The 24,896-nt window shown below is 46.9% G+C and overlaps 2 protein-coding genes across 3 annotated transcripts; one reads left to right on the top strand and one right to left on the bottom strand.

Annotated features, from left to right (window-relative positions):
• The first annotated feature begins 1,261 nt into the window (after positions 1 to 1,261).
• On the top strand, positions 1,262 to 6,516 carry LOC135816001 (uncharacterized). The gene is made up of 3 exons (XM_065329359.1): positions 1,262 to 2,303; positions 2,884 to 3,079; positions 5,833 to 6,516. The coding sequence occupies exons 1-3, from the start codon at positions 1,365 to 1,367 to the stop codon at positions 5,838 to 5,840; spliced, it is 1,143 nt and encodes a 380-aa protein (XP_065185431.1). The 5' UTR covers positions 1,262 to 1,364; the 3' UTR covers positions 5,841 to 6,516.
• A 1,518-nt stretch (positions 6,517 to 8,034) lies between these two features.
• Positions 8,035 to 24,492, bottom strand: LOC135815999 (rho GTPase-activating protein 18-like). Of its 2 annotated transcripts, none has more exons than XM_065329357.1 (18): positions 24,008 to 24,492; positions 20,939 to 21,122; positions 20,207 to 20,284; positions 19,329 to 19,518; positions 18,592 to 18,709; positions 16,727 to 16,904; positions 15,908 to 15,999; positions 15,691 to 15,768; positions 15,304 to 15,401; positions 14,720 to 14,778; positions 13,323 to 13,405; positions 12,928 to 13,131; positions 12,568 to 12,651; positions 11,378 to 11,491; positions 10,609 to 10,762; positions 10,371 to 10,414; positions 9,313 to 9,481; positions 8,035 to 8,847 (listed from the first exon to the last, which is right to left on the bottom strand). In XM_065329357.1, the coding sequence occupies exons 1-18, from the start codon at positions 24,065 to 24,067 to the stop codon at positions 8,741 to 8,743; spliced, it is 2,094 nt and encodes a 697-aa protein (XP_065185429.1). In that variant the 5' UTR covers positions 24,068 to 24,492; the 3' UTR covers positions 8,035 to 8,740. The 2 variants fall into 2 exon arrangements, with proteins under 2 accessions (XP_065185429.1, XP_065185428.1); XM_065329356.1 differs by lacking the exon at positions 24,008 to 24,492 and adding an exon at positions 22,967 to 23,425.
• Positions 24,493 to 24,896: the final 404 nt, after the last annotated feature.

The following is a 24,896-nucleotide window of genomic DNA, read 5'->3' as shown; positions in this document are numbered from 1 at the left end:
TCCTGGTGCATTGGAAGGGTTACCCCAGCAGCGAAGCTACGTGGGAGCCCGCTGGCAACCTATGTGATGAGTCTGGTCGGAATATTAAACCGCTGCAGACCTATCTAGCCTCACAACGACAGCAGCCTTGATCTAACTGGGCTGAGCCATATGCATCTCTGACTGAGATAGTTAATAATATGTTATAGACTGATATAGTTTTGCGTCATCTCCTTGTGAGAGTGATGAAGTTGAGTTTGATTACACTTCAATGTGGTTATGCATGTGCATGAGTGATTATTTAATATTCCCCTTTCCACAATTGCATCTCCTAACTGGATTGTGTTATCTAATAGAACCTTGGGCTTCCTATGGGGCCGGGAGAGTGTAATAGTTTTACCTTGACACTTCTTGCTTGTCTTATGGTAACACCTTGTGTTCCTACTATTATCACTCCTGCGGTTCTCGCCTTTCTTTTGCTTTATAACCTCTGGTTTGAACATCATTCGGGGAATTCTCCAATCAATCAAGTCTATACTGTTACAGTAGGTACAACATAATCACACCTTCAAGCAGCCGAGCCCGCGGCGTTGGCAACAGACTCAACACTATCTCATCGGCATAAGTGTACCCACCAACCGACCTAGCTGGCACACACATACACACGCGCGCGCGCGCGCGAGCAACACACACACACACAAACACGCACATGGTAACACACACGCACGCATACACACGCTCACACACGCACTGCACGCACACTGCGACCTGGCCGCGCAAAATATCCCGTAGTGTGTACCATGGTGTACAGGCCTCAACAGCTACAACAAGTACAATAGTAGATGTCCGGGCTATGCCATAGGCCCATGACATACGGTAACGCTGAGCTCTACTGTCTTGTCTTCAAGTTACTGTAGTGTAGTTGCAATTATTTGGCCAAGACTGAAGAGTTTCGAGGGGACCGGATTGGAAGCAACCAGTGCGACCATTTTGAGTATTTTTGACCTACCGAGGCAGCTAGCGCTAGCTGTCACATACAGTCAGTACAGCAAGTGTGATAGCTCGATCGGCGCCCTCTACTGTCACTGACTGACTGAAGAGCTTCTCTGGCTGCATGCTAAAATAAAAAAATCAGATGTCAGCGCAGTCACTGCATGCACTGAGCAAGTGTCAGACTTTACAAAATACATGTAGTAGATGTACAACATGTATTATTAGTTTAGGGCATTCGACACTGTTTTACCGATTCGATTCAATTCAGCTCAGAGCTCTACGGCAGCTGAGTAAAACGGCGTAGCGCTAGTTGTGCTGTGTTCGGTACGTCGAGGGGATACCGGGACAGCAACAATACCGGTAATTGCATGCGAGCATAGCGGCTTTGTAAAATGGCCGGAGCTGGAGGTGCGGGAGGAGTTCCAACGTGGGTGGTGCTATGCGCGCTGGTTGTGGTGCAGGTCGGGTTCGGTGCCTACGGGATCGTGGTGACCAAATTTGCACAGAAGAACAAGGCCAACCCGCTGGTATTCTCTTTGTTTAGGGATCTGTGCTGCTTTCCGGTGCTGATGCTGGCGGCGTTCGTTGCTGAGAAGAAAATCATGCTGCCAACCCTGCGTGAATTTCCCATCTTCATCCTGCTGGGGTTTCTGGGTATGTTCTGCAATCAGCTACTGTACATATTGGGCGTGTACTGGGCAGGGCCGGACATAGCGTCGGCATTCCAGCCGGCCATCCCGGTGTGGGCCGCGTTCTTCGCCATCCTGTTCCGCGTGGAGAAGCTGCCGTCTCTGCGCAAGCTCTACACCTGGGCCAAGCTGCTGGGCATCCTGTGTGCGGCTGCGGGTGCCATTGGCATGACCGTCTTCAAGCCGGTAGGCTCGTCGTCGTCATCGTCAGGCAACACCACTGAAAGTCCGGACACAGTCACGACTGCGTGTGCTCAGGATGCGACAAAGCACAACTCGCACGACACAGTCATCGGCTGTATTATGCTGCTCGGCAACACGGTGGCGATGTCGTTCTACGTCCTCGCCCAGAAGAAGCTGATATTCATGAAGACGGAGCAGCGCTTCTCCGACATGCCCGTGAACGTGACCGCCTGGTGCTACTTCTTCGGCGCCGTGTTTATGGCGCTTGCCTCGCCACTGGCCAAGACAGTCCAACAGCCGGTGTGCGGTGTCAAGTCGGACCCCTGGCATATCCCACTGGAGGTCACGTACCCCATCGAGTACGCCATCTTCATAGCCTCGGCGCTCTGCTACCTTCTCATCACGTGGAGCACTATGCAGATATCTGCCACGCTCGTCACAGCGTTCTGGCCTCTGCAGGTATGTTGACGCTGTCAACCACAACTACTCCAATCTTGTCACTGTTGTGTTTGCAGGTGCACAAAGTATGTGCAACATCATGCCAACGTGACGAAACGGGTGCTGCATGGTTCACAGATCTGTGAAGCACCTACATTGTATTATAAATTAGCTTTAAAAAATGTGTGCACATGACATCACAATGACATAGTGCTTTGGTACATTCAAATAGGACTGGTGCCAATGCTTGCTAGTTTGCAAAGAAGAAGAATACGGGTACTCAGATGCTCTGTGTTTGTTTCACATTGAGCACTCTGTGGACAGCCGACTGGATTCAAGTGGATTCACCTTTCTAAGAATAAGATATATGACAGAAACTAGTCTTTGGAAGTTCAAGAAAATGGCTGTTTGCCGGTTCCTTTGTCCTTTTGTTAAACCAGGGAGTAGTGGAATACCCCTTGGCTTAAACACTCCTCTTTCTGTGTGTGTGTGTGTGTGTGTGTGTGTATGTGCATCTGTGTGTGCATGTGCATCTGTGTGTGCATATGCATCTGTGTGTGTATGTGCATGTTTGAATGGTGTACGCCCGGCACGGATGCAGGTACCTGTTGCGATTGTAATGGCGTATTTTGTGTTGGAGGACCGACTGAACTGGCAGCAATACGTGTTCTGTGGACTCATCATCCTCGGTCTGCTGTTCGTCGTCCTCGCTAACCGTGTGCAAGAAAAAAGCGGCCAGACGAAGTACGTCCAACTCGTGCAGGGCAATGTGCAAGCACCGGTTGATGATTCCGCCGGTAAGTCAAGCTTGTCACACACACACACACACACACACACACACACACACACACACACACACACACACACACACACACACACACACACACACACACACACACACACACGCATACAGACACGCACGCGCGCGCGCACACACACACACACACCGCAATGGCACCTACACATTTGGTGACACCCCCCCCCCCCCCCCCCGGCACGGTCCAAAGAAAACCGGCCTCTCAAAACAGGTGGTCATTCTACGCAGGTCAAAGTGTTATTAGATAAACCATGTTGTGTTGAAAACATGTTGTTGGTTGACAGCATGTTGTTGTGACCTTTCCACAATATTGTGTTGCATTGTTTTAAAAACACAAAAAAAAAACTACTACAATCCATTCACAAAAAGATGGGCCCTGGCTCTGGCGAGCTCCCGCATTAGGCGATTTTCAAGATTTTATCGTACACAGTGCAGTGCTGCGAAATTTGAAATTTGAAAAAGGGTACCTGAACTGGGGTTCAAACCGTACAATGCACTGTTGCAGGCAGGGTCAAACGGCCTGGATTTTGATTGATTTTCCCAATTCAGTGCTCTTGGGGCGAAACCTGGCCGAAATCCTATTCTTGCTATGGCTTGCTTTTTGGACAAATAGACTTCAGAAACATAATTGGAAGAGGATTCCATAGGGGATTGCAGAAACAAATTCTAAAAAAACTCAACGTTTGACCCATTTATGGCCAAAAGCTAGAAGTCCATCTTTTTCTGAATGGACTGTAGTTGACAGCATGTTACAACCAAGGCTGACACCCATACGGTTCAGATGATCCCAACGGACCGGGGCTCTGCCAACCGCGGATGCTTGTAGTAAGGGGCACTGTTTCCGAACACGGTGTTCCTCCGCCGTGTACATGCTGTCAACCAACAACAGTTCAACATGTGTATTTGGAGGCATGGTGTTTGAGATGACTGGTATCTCAAAACAGGTGGTCTTTCTACACAGGTCAAAGTGTATGCATGTGGAAGCATTGCCTGCATGGGTTTGATATGACTGGTCTCTCAAAACAGGTCACTGAGTCTCTTATTGCAGTGCTTGCTTGGAAGTACAGGACTCCTTACAATGTATGTGCATGCTGCCGCAGTGTGGCTACATGCACATGTCCCATGATGCATCCTCGACTTGACGGTAGCAGCTGTAGTGATTGCGTGAGCATCTAGTCAAGCTTACCGTGTGCAGTCAATACAGTCGTACATGTATTGGCACTTGTGCATGGTGAATGTGTGCTGGACTGTCCAGTGGGTAAGAGTGCTAGTAATGATGACCTGGTCTGTAAAGACTGAACTACTTACTTGATTGGGGTTCAAGCGAAATCATTTACACCAAACAATCATTCTTTGTTCGAGGTGCAGGGACTGAGCAAAGCAAACCGTCCCACCTGATACATTACTGTCGGTTGCCGAAGAGCTGGGGGGGGGGGGGGGGGGGGGGGGGGAGGGGTAGCCTAGACCGTTCTTATTTTCATGTACATTCTCGGTCATCATTGTGTACTCTTGACTGTGTCCTATTGCCGACGTTGATAGATTCTTGAGGCACGCTCTTCACAGGGGCACTCCGGGAATTTTTTCGGTGGTGTGTTCTCTTCATGGGGGCCTTATATGGCCCCCAAGGAATGGGGAATCGCGAAAACTAGACCCAAAAAGTCGATATATGAAGCCAGGGAGGGCCAAGTTTGTCTCCTCTTTTGATGGTTTTGATGACGTCACGTGTGATTAGTATTCTAATTCTCTGCACTTGAAGATCTTAGTTGTTTGAATTTTCTGGTGATGAAGAACGATGTTTGGTCGACATTCCCAAGCTTCACAACTGCGGACATACTCTAAGGAACCTGAAGGACCCCCTGAGGTGCCCCTGGTAGAAGCGCAGCCTGATGAGGGCCAGGAGATTGGAGCGGACGACTTCACTGGTCCGAGTACGAGGAACCCGCAATTCTCTATACGCCGTGAGGCATATGGTCAGAACAGTTTTGTTTAGACAAGCTGACGCGAAGTCGGGGTGATGTGTAAACGCATGTCAAAGGGCTGTCAATGCTAACAGCTGCAGCGCTCTCTCGACAGCGAAGGTAATCGACTGCCCTCTGCATCACCCCACATTTCTGGCAGGAACACCAATCGTTATTTCCTTTTCGACCAGTGAAGTCGTCCGCTCCCATTTCCTGGCCCTCATCAGGCTGCGCTTCTACCAGGGGCACCTCAGGGGGTCCTTCAGTATGTCCGCAGTTGTGAAGCTTGGGAATGTCGACCAAACATCGTTCTTCATCGCCAGAAAATTCAAACAACTAAGATCTTCAAATGCAGAGAATTTGAATACTAAGCACACGTGACGTCATCAAAACCATCAAAAGAGGAGACAAACTTGGCCCTCCCTGGCTTCGTATATCGACTTTTTAGGTCTAGTTTTCGCGATTCCCCATTCCTTGGGGGCCATATAAGGCCCCCATGAAGAGAACACACCACCGAAAAAATTCCCGGAGTGCCCCTTTAAGTCGACAAATGCAGCATGGGACTAGTGCAGACCTCAGCAGAGAGAACTGCACATGGCATGGACCACCCTTCATCTCACTCTCACTCTTGCCAGTCTAACGGGGAGCCAGGCGGTGTTGTATAGATAAAAATTAAAAATATAATAAATATAAATGGGTATCATATGGTAACCTCTGCAGAAACTGTGTCTTACTGTTCTGTTTGTGCTTGTGCAACTTCTTTTTTGTGTTGTAGATCAATGATGGCTCACCGAAAGCTTGACACAGCATTCAACCCGCTACTCGTCCAATATCATCTTTGTTACAAGTAAATGACAGGACCGGGTTAGAAGGGAAGGTATGCGCGTGTCTCTCTCACCAACCTCATGCAGGACTGCTGACAGCAATGAGCCTGTCATTATATGTGTATTGTCCTTGGCAGTGACCAATTGATCTACTTCCTTTAAAACAGTGTTGGGAGTAATCACCTACCTTTTTAAGACCTCTAATATCTTTATTCGATGATTCAAGTACTTTGAGAGATTCACGTTTGAAGAGAGGGCTGGGGTCTTGTGCTGGCACAAGCTTCCTCTTTGTTTATGGACATTTTTATTCTATTTTTGTATGGCTATTATGGAATTGAGCAAGAAATGCAGCACTGGGGAGAACAAATTTAATACATGTAATGTGTTGATATGTCGCAAACTTTCACCCTTAGTGAACGGCCGACATTCTCAAGCACTTAAATATGCGGCTTGAAAGGGTTAATAGCAGCACTTTTTTTCTTTTTCTTTTAAATTCTATGTACGTCCATACGATGCATATGCGTATGGTGTGCAGCACTATATTGTTAGGATCACACAGACTTCGTATTAGCGATAATAATTACAACAAGAAGAGATTATGATAAGAAGGGAACGAAAACGTTCAATGCAGATAATTGTGTCTTCTTGGCTGGTTGTGCGAGATAACTTTGATACATTAGAGGGTACCCTGGAAAAAAGGCCTTAGGCCTGTGGGGATTGCCCTATTCAAAATTTAAATAATAATAAAAAATAATAATAACATGCGTATACTACACACTAGTTCCAGAAGAATAGGGTGAAGATGTGCAGTGTAACTCCGAGTTTCCGACACGCATGAGGCGGTGATCAGACAACAGCTATTATCCACATCCCAATAGCTACGTAACTGCGATGGTAAAGCTGGTTTCTGGATCTGGTTTCGTATGCATCCATGCACGCTTGAAGCAGACTGTCTGCTTCACAGTAATTTGACACATCCTCGCGAATGACTTGACCTGTGGGCGCTAGAGGTTAACTTACTATTGCTGTGGCTGGCTCAACGCCCTTGTCTCAGGGGATTCTGTCCCTGCATTAGCTATGCTTGTCACATGCTATGAGATTGTGTCTAATAATAATAATAATAATTGGGGGGGCACTGCTGACAAAGAAAAAATCGCCTGAGCATACACTGCAACATGAGGTCTTGCACTGAATCACCAGTTCACCACATACAAAGACTATCGAAGAGTGCGGTATTTTGAAGTACAGTACATGTAGCTGTCCCCTTCGGCAGAAATCGCCATAACCCACGGAAATTACGTGAAATCTGCGTTTTTTTTGCCAATACCGTAATTATTAAAATTACTGTGCAGAAAGCAGCAGAACAGCTTGCGATGGATTTGAGCATGTTGCTCTTGCCAGTGTAGGTGAGTGCAGTTCTCTCCAAGAGCTGAAGACCCTTCAGTTTGCGGTGGAGAAGGATAGTGTGAAGAGCATTCCTACATAGAACAAGGTTGTTCTCTATGAGGACGGTGAAAGGCTCGCAGAAAGTGACACAGAATAACCCATTTCCCCACGGAATTTAAAATTTTTGTTCACAATTTCCGAAAGGGACAGATGCAGTGATCTTTAATACATGAAATCATTTCTGTCCCATCATGCTGGCCACCATCACTATTAAGACCTACATATCCATCAGGTAGTCGGCATGGGCGACTGAAAAGCTAATTATCATGTGTGTTTCGACCCCGGGCTGCCCATTACAGTCGCTTTTGGAGCAGGGTCGATTTACACGCTTGCAAAGGACATACTGGCAATCGCTGGCCTGCGGTCTGCAAGTCATGACCACGATCACCGTCCGAGTTAGTCGCATAGACCCCAGACAGTGTTGACCTTCTAAATCCAGGGGTGAAGCGCACATCGTTTCGGTACTACATGTATGACTATTGTTATCTCGCCTTGCTCCCTGGTGTACAAACATAGGACTTTTCTGCTGCAGTGTCTACTTGCATCATTGGGGACGAATTTTTTTCACGTCTACATGACTTTATTTTGCCCGTAAAAGAGGCTGTTACCCCGAAAAAAATCATTGGGGACGTGGCTTGCAAATCGTTGTGGACACCGCCCACTGTCATCACAGCGTGTCTGCACACGTATCCGCGAGACGCGCCTCACTCGAATAACAATATACTATAGTTGCCGGTTTGGAGCTCCACTCATAAGTCTTGAGTGAGAGGCAAACAGGATGATAAAGTATCTAACAGACTATAACATGGCGAATCAACAGGGCTTCCAGAAGAGGAAATAGTAAGAGGAAAGGAGTGGTCTGTCCACTGGAGAAATCCTAGCGATAAATTTAATAATTAGTTTGATTTATTAATAAGAGGTACGTCAAAGTAGTAATAATAGAACTGTATAACACACTCAACAGTCGGAACTAGGCGGGCGATGAATTTTCCAAATTCTAATACGGTGTCCGGTCCGTGCTGGGAGGGGAATTTACGTGCTACAGAATAAATTAAAAGTTGATGGGAGCCATAGCTAGGAGTGGAGCACGAGCACCCGCAGCGGCAGGGCTCACACTCACCGGAGCTCAAATAAGTCGAAATAAGATGGCTTCGCCTAGCTCTGTACTTCTCCATATAGCAGATGTCAAGGTTTCTCATGAATAGACGACTACAGTTTTATGATGGGGTCGAAAAGCCAGAGATAAAAGAGTTTTGCGTATGAGAGACAAAACAAAATGATAGGAGACAGACAGCAACGTAGTGACTTACCTAAATCTCATTGTGCTCAGCAATAGTATGTGCAATTGGTCTATAAGAAAAGAAAATATCAATGCAAAGCACCTGGCTCTGTTGTTCGGGTCTCAGCAGCATGTCACGTGTTGACGGGAGATCGCTGCCGCTTTCTGATCACCCACTGGGCGCTGGGGTTGATACGACGTATGGCCATGATGTCGAAGTCTGCCCGAAGCTTGCGCTCATCTGTAGCAGACACGGAAAGAACAGTGGTGAAAATGAGAGAGCTGAATGGCACCATCATAACAGTTTACTGCACTGGTACAGTGGTGGTAAATGAGATCGGGCCCTTGCCTGCTCGCTTCATGTGGTTCAGTGCAAGCGCAGACGTGCCCTGTGCTCTGTGCATGCTGTCCACTATGCAGGCCGTGCTCATGCTAAACAACATGAACACCAGGGTCTAAACTTCCTGTGCCAGAACTTCACATGAACACTAGGATATGAGCTAATATCTCAGTACATACGACTATCCCATACAGGACACAGTTCAAGAGTTAACTTTCCCTTCAGCTAACAACCCACCAGAACACAGTTCAAGAGCTACCCCCCCCCCCCTCACTCACTAATACCCCACCAGGGCACAGTTCAAGAGCCGTGTTTCCCCGTCAGTGGTCTGCTGACAGCCCACAACCTCGGCGTGTGAATACTTACGGACATTGCCGCCAGACTCGTAAAGGTCTGCATCGGCTAGCTGATCGCAGAGTCCCGTGACTGTCTCGGCGAGTGAAACACTGCCCGTACGTGACCGATACTGTCTTGGGTCGCACTGCAACGAGACGGATGAGCGCGGTGAGTGCTGTCTTGATCCTAATGGCGAAGTCTACCAGAAAGCGATCAGAGACACAGCAGAGTGTACATGAGACACGGTGAACACTAGCAAGCAGCGGGATTGTTTGGGTCGTTAAGCTGGAGAGCTGGAAAGCTCATGTCAGATAATGCTTTTGTAGACACGTCATGGCAAGAGTACATAAACCTCTTGGTCATAGTGAGCACTAAAAAAGGCGTAAAGTTAGCCGGATTCGTGACCACATCACCGGACATGTTGAGGAACGAATCAAGCAAAGACGTTCACATTGGCAGGCCACCATTTCGTGTACTACCCATAAAGAAATCAGAGACGGATCATTGTATACTGTTATCTCAAAAGTCTTTTTAAAGAGTGTTACAAAAGGCCTTACTTCCCCGCACAAAAGCACGCTTATGTGTAGAAAAAGTCACTGTTTTTGGTAGAAAGGAGAGGTCATTTTTGCTTGCATGTAAGCACATGTGTATAATATGCATCATGTACACCGGGCTGTAAAATAAACATGGCCCTTTATGGATGCAGAGGCCAGCCTTCACACACCATTATGTGTGCTGGTGCAGTTTCCATGGACAATTCCTTCATGCTAGACTTGGGTGAAAAGAGACTCTGGCATCAGTTGTGCCTAGCAATGTCAATGTGTCAACTGGCAAATTAGGTAACAAGCTGTACAGTGCTAGCTGAAATTGCGTGATCGGTTTGTTCATAATTATATTACCAATTTACCACACGTGCTTCTGTGCGTGGAAGTACGGTATGATTGAATAGTCCATCTTGGCATGCTCCTGAATTTAGTATTATCCATTCAGGACTACCTACACTTTGACAGCTTATGTCCTTTCCAGGCCTGCAAATATTTGGAGTACTGCGCCAAAGCAACATTATTAGTATTCTATTCATTACATACCGGGAAGAGATGCTGTTGCAACCGATCCAATGGCTCTTCCGAACCTGTGGCATGTCACACATTAGCAGAGAATAACAGTTGACAAGTTGTGGAACACAGCACGGGAAGCTACATACCGTTGAAGCTGAAATGAGAAGACGAAATCAACCAGGCAAAGCAACTGAACTGCTCTTGGAAAGCAGGGAAAGACACTTGATAGATTGATGTGTGTACTTTCACGGTAACAGTGATCACGTACCTGAATTGTTGTCACATTCTGTGTCACTCCCCGCACCTGTCTGTCTCTTCTTGAAGAGGTCCAGCACTCCACTGGCCGTCATGCCGTCATGGATCTCCATAGCCATACTGACCTTCAGGTACTCTGGCGATAAGACCTTGATTACACAACTTGTCTGAGCACAAGCAGATTATAACATGAAAGCACACACACCATTTGACGCCCATCACCAGAGGCGATGATAGCAATGCTACAGCAGAAGCCGTAGCAACTTGTGCTGGGATTGCACACACAGCTACACACAGCTACACGTGCACACACAGCTACACACAGCTACACGTGCACACACAGCTACACGTACACACACAGCTACACGTACACACACAGCTACACGTACACACACAGCTACACACACACACACACACACACACACACACACACACACACACACAGCTACACACACTATCAGAGTAAAACGATATAGTTGTATATTGGTACAGGCAACAAGGAAGTGTACCAGACCAAAACCCAGTCCACGTGTGTACAGCATACGTCAGAAGTCATGATTCGCTGATGCCATTTTCATTTGGACCAGACGTGACCAGTGACCGCACACTGCTGTCAGTGCTCATGTGTGCAAGCACCGTGTGGTCTCGTCTGGTCCAAAGAAGAATGCATTACTAATATACAGCAGAAGGCTAAGTGTTTTCACTGATCCAGCAACACACAAAAAAAGCAAGTCATTGAGATCTGGACAAGAAAGTTATAGATAGGTATCTGCAGGCCTTACTGCGGATTCGTTAGAAGGTCCATCAATGCCATCAAACGAAGATCGATATTCAGTTAGGGAGTTGCCTGAATAACTTTTCTCTCGCTTCGCCTCCTTCTTCAAGAGCCGCTGTACCTGAGAAGTACACATCACATGGAAGTTGCATCAGGGACAAGAAAAGGGACAAGGATGGCGGTAGACCAAGCTAGTTTTTTTTTTTTTTTAAGTAGAAGACTAACTTCTGCTTTGTGTACATGTCTTAGGTTCAAGACTGGCCTACATCATACTACCTTACACAAACTTTAGGGTTGGTTCACATAAGCAAAATCGGCGCCGCAAGACATCGGCGGTGAGCCAGCTCCCGATCCGTTGCGCATACGGTTCGAGTACCAAATCTACTACAAAGTAGTACAGAATGTGCCCAAATGCTACGACAGGTTTGCCAATTGAAGCTTGAATTCTATGTTTCTTCAGTAGTTCAAGGTCTTTCGGTGATGGCCACTCGGTGCTACCTTTTACTGGAGATCATGAAAATACTTCTACACATTTTATTGCAGTCTAGTAAGCGATGGTGTCGAAATTATGCTTGCAAACGTTGGGGAAGTCACAAGAACTTGCCAATGTATCCATCTTATTTTTTATTTGTTTCAATTGTATTTGTCTCATAAGTTGCACAATGGTCAAGCAGATCATCCGAGAAGGACGGGCTGGTATGCTGACTTATTTGCCAGCTTGAAGCGACTACAAGAATGGCGAACGGACCTCCTCTCTAGCTTCAATTTAGGAAAATTTAGGACAAGTTTGGTTTGATATTTTGACAAAGTCTGGCTCCCGGCAGCCGGCGATCACGGGCGCGAACGGTTCACAAACCACTTTTGGTCAAAATTGTACGGGATCGGCGCCGGGGCAGATCGCAAGAGTTGGGCACTGTCCAACTTTGCCGGCGGTCCCTTGCGATATTTTACCGTATGATTTTGTTACGACTGCACGGGTTCACACAATCGCAATGCGCCGGGAGAGGTTGCAAGAAGCCTACCGCCGGTGACTCCCGGCGCGTACCGGCGATATGTGAACCAACCCTTACAAAGCCTCCTCCGATGCTCAGTGAGGAGAAGTGGAGCATGAAAGTAAACTGACAAGCCAAACTTCACAGCAAACCTCACAGCAAACCAAGACGGACACAGTGAAGAAAATGGCAGCGTCTGCCTCACCTCTTTGGTTGATTTGGGCTTTCTCCCCTTGATGCCTTCTACGTCTGTTAGCTGCCGCAGCTGCCTCACCATGTAACTGGGAACCTGCGCCCATTGCACAGAGTGTAACAGAATAGATTAGAAGAAGTACTGGCCACAAGTAAGGTGGAACACAATTGTATTGCAACTCCGAATTTTACGTTTGCACGTTCATCAGGCAAAGATATAATAGATAGAGTATCCACTCAGAAATAGACCCGCTAGGCACAGTAATTGGCCTCAGTAACTCACATAAGACACTGCCTGGCAGTGCGGTAAAAGTGAATTGGAGGTACATGTACACACCAGTAAAGGTCGTACTGAAGCTGAATAGCAACTCACCGCAAACAGAATCGGCGCAAACGTGATCAGGAAGCGGACCGCATGCGAAGAGCCGGCGGCAAATCTGACTTCTGCCTCGGCGTTTCCAGTCATCTGCTCCAGCTTGCAGAACAAATTGGGGGCGACGATCATGGCAACGTTGTTGACACCCATCTTGTTCCTCTCCTCGTGATCTATTACCTTATTGAATAGCTCGAGGAGCCGCTAAAGCAACATACAGACACCACAGAAGGCCAGTTTTGCGGACAGCCATATGAAAGCTATAGACTTACTCATGGAACCCCACCAGGAAAAGCTAATACTTCAATACAGTAGCAGCAATCTAGCTACATTTTGTAGCTGTCCAGACATTTAATAGATACAATAGTCATCAATAGCAAAGATACAACACACACCTTTAAAACCTCGCGGTGAACATCGGGTATAAGAATCAGTAACAAGTTGAATGCCTTGAGCTGAAGTTTTCTGGATTTCAGATCTGCAGAAAAGACACAATAGAAACGAAGATAAACAGTAAAATGCAAAACAAACGCCAATGGACCGCACGCACCGTGTTTTCAAACCCCATAACACACACAGACACTGAATTGGGGAACACTATGTCACAGCTTCCTTGGAACAAAATACTTTCGGCGCCTAGTGTCCATTTTCACCTCGAACTGTACGCTTTCATAGCATCCTTTGGAGTATGCACGATGACGCCACTACTTGTAGCTCAAAGTTCAAATGTAGCACGCACACAATTGTGAACATTCCACACATGCAACACAGTCTCACCAGGCCAAAACCGTTCAATTCAGTGTCGCCCTCACTGTGGGCCGACCTCTCTCACGCATACACAGTGCACCCGGGCTCACTGCTCCTGATCAGCTACAGACAGCAACCAAACAACAATGTGTTTCTGAGCCTGTTGTACATGACATGCATACATCGTATGCCTATAACTTATGCACGGTGACGCCAATAAAGATGATACATGCTTCAGGGCTGGACATCGCAGAAATGCCTCGTTTCTGTTCCAAGCAAGCCGAGTACTATACTTCCCCGACAGTACTGTTGGGTACCGAAGAACGAACAGGCTAGAATTCCCCCAAGCACAACATACTAATGTATACACGGTGACTCAACTGTGCATAGACCATAGTACATGAAAATAAGAACGGTCTAGGCTAGGAGGCTGCCCCCCCCCCCCCCCCCAGTTCTTCGGAACCGACAGTACTGGACTCCAATACATACATAGGCAATGTGGCGAATGCGCAGGATGCACAACAACCCAGTTTGTGAGTTGAACGATGCTCTGCGAGCTCACAACGCTCTCGGGTATTATCGTATTGTATTGTGTCTTACATGGCAAAATTAGCACACGGATAATGGCCTGAGCAAAATGTTGTCACCATGGGTGTGTGCAGTGACCAGGTATACATAATGTGTGTATGCATTGAGTAGGTATATATGTGTATGCATTGAGTAGGTAGTATCAAGAGTACATAACCCCCCAGAGTGTGCAACGCCGATCCAGCACTGCATAGGGTCTTGGTCGAGTGGAATCGGATCTTCTGATGTCATGCGTACACTCCACACCAGTGCAAGGCCGGTCTCAAGGCAGGGCACCATTGTTTTTGATCCAAGAGTACCCGCGACTCCCCGGGTTCCCCTCAGATGTGTACGGTATTATGACGCAAAGATCTGATTCCGCTCGACCAAGACCCTATGCAGAGCTGGATCAGGCGTTGCACACTCTGGGGGGTTATGTACTCTTGGTTGTATGTGTATGCATTGAGTAGGTACTCACTCTCGGCAACTGTGAATAGACTAAGGTACTCAAACGTTAGAAGAGGAATGGGCAGCTCCCTGAAAATGGAAACAAGTGGAAAGGTACAGTCATGTAGTGATATCAGCACAAATCCGGTATCTCAAGGACGAAAGTACAAATGCGAGCGGGCAGGGTAAACCATAAAAGGTGCGTTTTACCTTTTTCCAGATTTTTGAGAAACGCAAGTTATCAAATATCCACTTCATGTGTAGAAGCACCTTGCCTTTTTACCCTGCCTGGTCACAAGGATATGTTCATCACTCATGCAAGAGCCAGACTGACCGTGGCACAGTCGCAGGAATGCCATCACTCTCATGGTGCCAGATTCAGCTTATAAAGCGGTGGGGCCGGTGGATTAGACCCACCAAAAAGTGCAAATCAAAATCAATAAAAACAGAATACTGTCACGGTTGGAATAGTAACACTCAACTAAGTAGTCTACACAGCACATGTCTGGTTACCATGGTTACCAGGGGCTTAGCAAGACGTAGCCTGCTTTCAAGATCACATTTGAAGACTCTGATGCCACGGCTTGTGTGGGACCACTGACTCAGCTAACTCACCGCAAAAACTGCTTGAGGAAAGTGGCAGCGTCATTCACTCCCCGACCTTCCCAGGAAAACGAGCGGATCGGGCCCGATTCCATCTCCTCTCGTAATCTCTGCGCACAGAATCACATGGTTGAGGTAGCACTTGCAGAAGTCAGGAAGTGACAGTCAACTCATGTCCACCATACATAGATCTCCAGACTATGAAGCAAGAGAGCTAGCTGCATTATACTTCAGTTGTAATACGCATAGAAGGACAGTGTAAATGGCTGTTAGTGGCAGAGCAGCCTTGGCGGATCATGGATCAATTGTCACACTCTGCGATAGTACAATGGAACACAACTAGTTGGCTTTTCGTTATTTCTACCTCTAACCAGACTACAACATGAGCATACTAAGTACCTTGAGCTTTGCAGAGTTCCCTGGTACGCGGAAGATTCCCTCCTTCTCCAAGCCATTCTCCTCCATAAATTCACAGATCTAAAAAAGAAAGAAAAAAGAAGAATAAGACATTCCAGTGGAAGGAAGAATAGTTCAGCAAAGAGGATAAGACACTGTAAACGACAAGCAATACAAGAGGAAGTGAGAAGCTCCGGGAAGGGTCCGGTCGGGTACGCACCTGCGTTACGAAGAACGGGATCCTTGCGCTCGGATCCACGAGTTGATCTCGTTCCAGTAGCGTCGTGAGCGGTACACCTAGTATGGCATGTTCTGTAGAGAAAAAAGGGAACATCATCACGATCATCATTACCACAACCAGCCACCCACGGGACTACTTTAACTTACCCAGACTGGACTGGAAATGAAGAATATTTTCATTTGCACTGTGTGCTCGGAGCAGAGGGCAGGAGCATTTATCAACATGAATCGACCGGAAATGAAACTAAGTCCTGACTGAAAGACAAAACCTGTAAAAGACAAAAACGATGGTGTTAAACTTGGGCTCTCTTGAATGGAATTTTATTTTTTAATCAGACACTAGTACTCTTTCTTATACTGTACACTATTTCAGATACTACTGCTAAATACCGCGGATCCCCTCCACTCCCACCGTTTCATCCACAGGCATGCCTGCACTCGCACAGATTGTGTACAGAAGTGCACGCTTCGGTTCAACACCGTATTTTGACGTATGCTCTGAAGTCGCTTCACAGGTAGAAAGGCCACGGCTGGTGGATCAACGGTGCTAACATGACTTAAGATGAAACCTTCCACAATAAAAAATATAATTATCAAACCACATCAGGTAAAAGAAAGGGGTGAGCCAGCTTAGACTTCTGGTCACAAGCATGATAAAATCCAGTTTAGAGTATGCAGTGACAAGACTAATTCAAATACATGAACTTGGTCCTTTCAATCAAAAGATCTCCAAAGCAATGGATACAGGATGCAACGAAAATTAAAGGCAAGATTCAAAGCCAGTGACATTCCCACTCACCATTTGATGAGACGTTCTTTTTCACTTTCCGATGCCGCAGTGGCCGGACGGAAATGTTGAACTTGTCCAGTACAGCAGTCAGCTCAATCAGTGCAATGCGCCGCAGGTTCGTACAATCATCCGCGCTGAAGTCCTCAATCATGGATATGCCTGCCGGGTCCGCTCGCAGAGTCACAAACTATGCACATGCAAGAAAAGGAGAACGAAAAGAAGTTGAGACGAAACCGATTCACTACTATTATAATTGAAAAGTTTCCGTAAAACTCAGAAAATAGCAAGCTTCAGGATCCACACAATCAACACATCCTCAAAGATCTTCCACTAATACAGTCATTTCATTTTCTTTTCTTGAGTTTCACTGCATTTTTGTCTCCGAGAAAACAAACCTCTCTACCTGTCAAGACATATATGCAGGGGTGTCCTGCCCAGCTGCCGCACTATGGTTTACGCAGCCTCCGCAGCTGTGCCCTGCCCAGCTGCTGTGCATACACATTCACACCGCTCTAAGGGGCCTATTATATGTGCAACTCCAGCCCGGGCTGGAGCGAGAGGGCCAGCCCGCCAAGGGTGTTTACATGTGCACGGCCGGGCTGGTCGCCAGCCTGCAGTGAGTTTATATGCGCTGAGCACACACCAGCCCGTTGTGAGTATGCAACAAACACACTACGACTGTAGTGTGCTGTCCCGGGCTGAAACGCAGGGCTGCAAGCCATACTCATGTTTTAAACCTAAAAACTTTTTTCCCACACAATGTATTCTTCTGCTGATTTCTTTTTGCGCTATGCCACATGCTTGGTGTGTTGTATCACCTCGTTTCTTTTCCTGTTTTTCACATTTTAGCTGTCCATATCAAAGTATTTTGCAAGTAGTTCCCCTTCCATTGTAAAATACAATCATGCATGTCGACAAAAATAAACAGTGCTCACGGCACGTCCTTCTTGTTGCTGTACAAAAAGCTTCATAGATTTTCAAGACAATATCGGGAATCCTCTTTATAACTTCCCCCAAAAGGTAAAGTACCTATTTTGTAGTACCGCATTAACGTACATATAAGCACATGCGCTTATAAGTGAATTTTTGCTACGAATCCAATTTTCAAAAATGAAATATTTTCACCTAAACGCGCATGCGCGATCAGAGTTCGTTTGCCAGAATCTGTGTGTTTGACTAGGTCTTGTAGTGTCAGTTTCATGGTTCCTGTATGCTGTTTACAGACTTTTATCCGTGATTGTGTCAAAGTGATAATTTTGGTAGTGCTTCGCTTATAAGAGCATGCGCTTATATTATAAGTGAGAGTGTGCTTATATCCGAATACAGGCGCATGCGCCTTTATTATGTGCATTACTACGGTATGAACGCAGTGTCGACACCATAATAATACAACTCTGGCCCGGGCTGGTCTGTTTATATGTGCTTTTTCTGGCCCGCCTAGCCGGGATCCCGGGTGCCTCGAGGCGGGATCCCGCCTCGCCGGGCCAGCCCGCTTGCCATGTAAACGCACCACAGGTTTTGTGTGGATTTGTGTACAACCCCGAGATCCCGTTGCAGGCGGGCTGGCCCGCCTGTCGACCAGCCCGGGCTGGAGCTGCACATATAATCACCCCTTACGATGTCACTCTCTCGGAGCCGGGCAACGCAATTGACAAAGACTTTCCCTTTCCCCAAACTGGTTGCTTACTGTAGAGGTCTGACAAATCCCGGCATATCATATTTTTTGACAGTCTTTAAATACACTGATGAGGAACCAAAACGAGCACCAACCGAACAATACGACCCCAGTGCACCATATGCCATCATCAATTCATCACACGTGGTCATGAGAGGTGAGCACGACAATAGTTGCGGAATTCTCACGAGTAGCTTACGTCTCGTGCTGATTCCGTCTCGTATCCGTAGATGAGGAAGTCGCCGTCTTCGTCCATTAAGTTATCACCCGACGGCGTAAGGACAAGCTCGGCCCCACCTCCTTCCGGACTACCAGGTCTAACCAACAAACCAACACACACATGCACGCATGCACGGACACACACAAAGGACGTGTAGATCAAATATAATGCTGCTTATTCACACCCAACACCAAGAGCACATAACTCCCACCAAGAGTGCGTAACTCCTGATGGGTTGCTGCCACAACTCTGTTTTTTTAGGAGTAAAAGAATCAGGTCACGTACCAGGATGTAACCAGCTCAATGTACGCAGAGGAGATGTGAGATTGAACACATGCAAAGCAAGTTCTATACGCAGTCAAGTCGGTTATATTGTGAAAAATGACATAATTCCGAAAAACAAGTCCTACCTGGTGTGAAGTTGCACAGTCTTGGCAGTGACAAACTCTTGCTAAAACCCAAATACCGTATTTAGTCCCCCCCCCCCCCCCCAACGCACACCGCCACCCCTCTTGGAGGTGAATGTCGCATTCCAGTTTGTATTTGTATTGAAATGTATGTCGGGGGTATGAGCCGCAGGGCAGATTCCAGTTCACTTTTAGTGAAATAATATAAGTGTGGCATTTATCTTGGAGAGTATGTTACAGCCTGTAACAAGTTTGAAAACTTGAAAAGCATTCACTCATTCTTTGGGTTTTCAATTTCATCTCACTTACTCTCCAGGCGTCAGCCGAGAATTACTCCGAGAATTGCCGCTGTCCTGCAGGCCCGTCGTTTTCGCCTTCCACTTCTGGATCGCTGTATTGGCACGCGTCACTCGACGCACTACAGCCGCTGTCTGTTGGTTAGTGAAATTGAGCTTGCTTGTTTCTTTCTTGACGTTGTCAATATCGACAATTTGATTATCTGCAGACATGAGCAGGAAAGCATCATCATGCTATCGTACGTGTAGTGGGGCAACACTAGTAAATAGCCGAAGCACATAGCAGGGACAAGACTTTATGTGGTACAGTACAGTCATCTAGAGGTTACATTACAATGAGGCCAGCCACATGTGTAAGCTAATGCGGGCGACGTCACAAATCGTACAGGTGCACTACTTAAGCACACGCACCCTCCTTATACAGGCCGTTTGCCATCTACGTCGGTGCCATGTATGGGTCATGGGGTCTACATGTGAGCGTGGATATCTTCCATTTATATCCAAGACGATTTATGGAGAAAAAAAACAATGTACGTTGCCAATTTGCAACTGAACAATAATAGTGAAGGGAGTCATCTGCAAGTACGGTAACTACAAAAGTGAGAGCTTTTCCTAAGGCTCAGTGTCTATTGCTTTGTGTACTCTAATTTCAGAAATTTTCAGTGCTCAATATTTTCGGTATGAGGGCAAAAGGCCAGGTTAGGTGAACAGAAATTTTAGGTACAGAGAAGCAGTTCCCTATTGTTCGGTGTATTGAAATTTTAAGTATGAAACAGATGCACCGAAAGTACCGAAAATAAAAGCACGCCGAAAATTTGTAAAATTACAGTATCTTGCTGGAGAGATCTACAGCACAGGCCATTGTACAGATCATGCTGGCACAAGCAGTACCTTGCAGTTGGGAGGCAACTTCACCAAGGCCAGCTTGCATGAGCCATGCTTTCTCCTCATCGCAGCTATCTACACCACCTGGAGAAAAGAGCAGCAGAGATACGACCATCAACATCACACTCAATGATAGCAAGAACAAGAAGCCCGGCAACACCAGCACCACCAGCACTAGCACGAACAGGATGGCCATCACCAGCACCACCACCACCACCACCACCAACAGCAGCAGCAGCAGCACCACCACCACCACCAGCAACAGCAGCAGCAGCACCACCACCAGCAACAGCAGCAGCACCACCACCATCACCATCACCACCAGCAACAACAAAACCAGCAGCATTATCGTATTGGAATGCAACAATAAAGACTCTGAAACAACGACAACAAATTACTGGCTAACGGGCGAAGATCTGACTTGCCATTTATCAACGTGAAATTAGATTGCTGCCCCCTAGCCAGTAGACTCGTATAGTGGGGATAACAAGACACGTGTCAGCTAATATAGTCTGCAACGTGCACACATGTCAATAGAATTTACAGCAAAACTGCTAAATAACGTACGTGAAGTACCATCACGAAACATTCTAAAACAGTCTGGACTCTATTACCAAGGTGGCCTATTCCTGACGCCAAATCACTGGAAAAGAACATCTGCAGTGCTTCTAAATTCGAGGCAACATAAAGGTGTGTAAAACAGGCGGCTACACTACACTGCAAAAGCACTGTACGTACCTGGTGGTGGCTCATTGTGTGCTTCATCTGTCTCCTCTGATGCTGATGCCTCAGCCGTAGACTCTCGAACAACTTCAAACTCCTTCCAGTATACATCGAGGTCGAGTGACTTGAGCTTCGATTGGTCAGCTTCAAGATTATTGGTGCGGAGATACGAGGGCCGAGAATTGGCAGCAACAAGAGGCTGTGGACAGGCAAATAAAAAAACTAACTTCCGTTAACATTACATGCACTTAACAGAAAAGGGTACCTTTCTTGTATGTCTAAACCAGGGAGTAGAAGCATCTGGGGAGATGACATAGGCAGGTGTATCGAGAAACGTGGGTCTTGCTCTCTGGCTGCCCATTCTAATGGTGTTTGGAGCAAGGCCAATTTATGCATGCGCTTTGTGCCATCACTAGTCCAGGCCAGGACCCACAGGTTCGGCCTCAATCGCATTTGTATAGATTGCATAGACCACCGAACACGAAGGCAATCCGGGCTCGAAGCATATAGCCATTTGGATGCAGTGATGTTTGCTTTCTTCTTACAGTACTTTCATTTATTATTATTATTATTTTATTGTTCGACACTGACATCACTGAGAGTTTGTACCACAAGGAGATACACTCGGACGTCTCTTATCCGGGCACCTTGGGACCGGGCACTGCCCGTATCTCAGATTTGCCCGTATCTCAGGATAACTCATCTACCATGTATCATTTTTTGAAGAAGTTTATTTGGCACGTATTGCACATGTTGAGGATACAAAGGGAACCCATTGATAAAAATGTGTGGATTACATAGGTTGGCAGTGAAACATAAGCACTTCCACATACGGAAAAAGTTCAAAAAACCCAAATTCGACGCATTTGTGCTATAGGAACTCAAGCTGAAGGTGCCCGGTAGAGAGACGTGCCCGTGTCTGAGGTGTCCGGATAAGAGGCGTTTGAGTGTACCGCTTTCTGTATATAGTTAAAAACTGTTATGTCCAGGCCTGGTCGAATAGTGAACGTCGGCTTATACGCTGATACACAGGTCCCGGTTTTTTTTATGACAAATTCAAACCAGAGGCCATTGCGAAAACAATATCCTAGATTCTGAGAGGAGACTAATCACTCAAAAACTGGCAGCTAGCTTGTTTGCACTCACCAAACTCACTGCCCGTAGTCTAGATATTTTGGTGAGAGAGACGCAACCGCTGTGCGCAGTCCAGGTACGCCAGAATGTTTCTAATGCTGTGTGACAGGCTGAGAGGATGAGGTCATGCCTCTAGTCGCACGATGTCGTGCCTGACCAATGATATGATTGTCGCAAGTGGACTTGCAACAGTGCAATGCTATGGGTGTTCTGAAAAATTTGAGTTGAAAAGGGCATACCCCGATGCCTCCTCAGCGCATGCAAGATAACACAGCATCAGGTCTCTATGATATCCTGTCGGTGTCCGGTGCATTCGTATGTGCTTGCAGCCGCAACTTATCCGAAAACCTAAGGTTCTTCCACGCAGGGTAAAATGTCTCAAAGGGGAAATCCAATCAATGAGCAGCCATTTGAGTCATCCAGGAAACCTCAGTCCAAAACTGCTTTGGACGTATTAAACAACACCCAACGACACTGACTTTTCCATGTGCAATAGTTGGCCTTAGCCAAAAATAGAACATGCATGATCAAATATGTACTTTCTGCGGTTGGATCACGATCCGAAAACCACCGATTGAAACTACATTGTGCTAGAGCATAATCACTGCTATGGATCTTCGTGTGATCTACATATACGTGTTGTGCACAATGCAATACCACCAACACCTGAACATTGGAATACCGGTACTCTCATAGTGAGTCTCTCAGCAGTCTGCGCTAGTATTCCTTCAGTAATCAGTATACAATCATCCGAGTCCCATCAAAACACGGGTGTGCCAAAGCAAACATGGCATGCTTAGAGGAGCGGGACAACTTTCATTCAACGCACGTACAGACAGACCTGAGCCTGAGGCAGAGACAGTACTGATATGAAAAGCTCCACTGGTTGATCCACAAACAGTATCTTACCGATGTCGAAGAAATTGTGTGTGAACGCACAAAATGCTCCGTGAAACTTGTTGATACGGGTGTGTCTTTCTTCGCCTGATCCCCTTTCAGCGCCATGCCGTCCCAAAGTCTACTACCACTCCAACAACCAATGAAAGAGCCACGGCCTCTCACAAGCCAGAGGCTCCAAAAGTGAAGGAGATAGGACGCAAAGAGAGTTTGAAAACTGGTCACTCTACGCGGGCCTCCATGAGGTGAGTGTTCAAGATTGATGGGAGAAACCAAACAGCACGAACCGAGCAGTTGGCAGTCCAGACCAGCCACAGGCCTCTACACACGCCAAGACTGCTCTCGCGGCCGGAGTCCTCCACTTCCACACAAAGCAGACGAAGGTTGGGCACGTTTCAGCTTTGGAGAACTTCTCCAACAAAATCAGGTCGCGGTCAAACTGATGATCACTCTGGCCTGGCAGCACGGACACCAGCCAAACCCGGAGGGACGCGGTCTACCATCTCTACGACCAGGCATGCATGGCCATGGCATATGCAGGGAAGCAGGCGGATAGAAACTGCTGTAGTGTGGATGTGGGTGTGGCTGCAGATCTGATGCTGAGAGTTGTAAATCTACGACTCCTTTCCATTTGCACGTGCACAGTCTTGCAAGGGCCTAGGGATACGGTACAAAGCACCCGTACCCCATGGCCCATGCGGCCCCGCGCCCGGGCGCCTCCCGACCATGTTACCTGGTATGTACCAATCGGCGACCATAGTACCAAGAGTACATAACCATGGGTTATGTACTCTTGATAGTACCCATGCCCGCGCCCGTCCGCTATTGGTGTACTGTACGGGGCAGAGTACATACTAGGCGAGGCATACCTAAAATCAGGCTAAACATGCCATTTGCAACATTTGCTGCCTGGGAGTTGGGAGCGTATGTTGCCTTTTAGAGGAGAGTCCTACGCCTGATATGATCGGCGGTGACTACAGTTGTAGCTCCAAAGTAAACAGCTTCTTTGAAGTAAGTAAGTAGTTAGTTTGAAGGAGAACCATGATTACTAACCTTGCTTCGCTGTAGCCTGGGAAGGTCGTCCAAGCAATCCGAAAACTGGTACTCAGACATTGCATCCGTGAGCACCTCCTTTGTATGTTGGTCACCGTCACGCTACGATCTGTTACAAATGTTGACTACTTCGCATTGAAGTATACGTACCGGTACATCATAGCTACCTCAGGCTCAGTACCTGTGTCTGTGATCATGGTAGATCTACATGTAGCTACACGACTTGCTGCTGCAAATAGCAGTCTTCGGCTGCTTTGGGCCTCGTCTTTTACTTCTTTCGTGTCATAAAGGTGACTTCCTTTTCAATGTGACTTTCTCGCTGCAGAAAGACACCACCAAAGCTGACACCGTCACTCACACAGTGACAGGTGTGGGACTGCGATAGCAAAAGCAACATCGGTCAGCAAACAACGCAATGTACAGTATGGTGGTGATTTGTCATCACTCTTTCAGCGTTGCTTTGTGGTCCTAGGGGGCCAGGAACCGAGTACTCTCTCGATCGAGTGCAGTCATTATGTACGTCGTATGACGAGACCTTGTAGTGTACGACAAATCCACAGATATACTGGTACTGTAGTACGAGTAGGCAATAGTAAACACTATTGTATACGGATCAGATCCACACCTGGGATCTGACTTGTGTAAGTAGTTGTGACCAGTGAACTGCGATGGAATATCGAGCCGCTCCATCACCTGTGCTCACAGTCGAGTTGTGCCTATTTACCAAGGACTAGTACGCATTGTACCACTCCCTGTTATTTATACAGCAGTGTTGTGTTTTACACTCGCAGAACGATTGCAGTTTGATGATGACAAATTTTGCTTACTGTTCCGAGTACCAGTTACATTGGGTAAGACTCTATGAATCGAGGACTTCTAAGTTGTGGTC

The sequence above is a fragment of the Sycon ciliatum genome, chromosome 4 (assembly GCF_964019385.1).
Source record: "Sycon ciliatum chromosome 4, ocSycCili1.1, whole genome shotgun sequence".
Classification (NCBI taxonomy): Eukaryota; Metazoa; Porifera; class Calcarea; order Leucosolenida; family Sycettidae; genus Sycon; species Sycon ciliatum.
The sequence above is the reverse complement of the archived record's forward strand: the minus strand, read 5'-3'. Positions and strand labels throughout refer to the sequence as shown.

Bases quoted from the DNA above. Each gene is read 5' to 3' on its own strand.
- LOC135816001 (XM_065329359.1), top strand. From the start codon at position 1,365: ATGGCCGGAGCTGGAGGTGCGGGAGGAGTTCCAACGTGGGTGGTGCTA. The intron at 2,304-2,883 runs GTATGTTGACGC...GCACGGATGCAG, and splicing joins CAGCGTTCTGGCCTCTGCAG to GTACCTGTTGCGATTGTAAT.
- LOC135815999 (XM_065329356.1), bottom strand. From the start codon at position 23,062: ATGGCGCTGAAAGGGGATCAGGCGAAGAAAGACACACCCGTATCAACA. The intron at 14,779-15,303 runs GTGAGTTAGCTG...TTCCATTTTCAG, and splicing joins TTCCTCAAGCAGTTTTTGCG to GGAGCTGCCCATTCCTCTTC. The intron at 11,492-12,567 runs GTGAGGCAGACG...TGTACTTCTCAG, and splicing joins AGCCCAAATCAACCAAAGAG to GTACAGCGGCTCTTGAAGAA.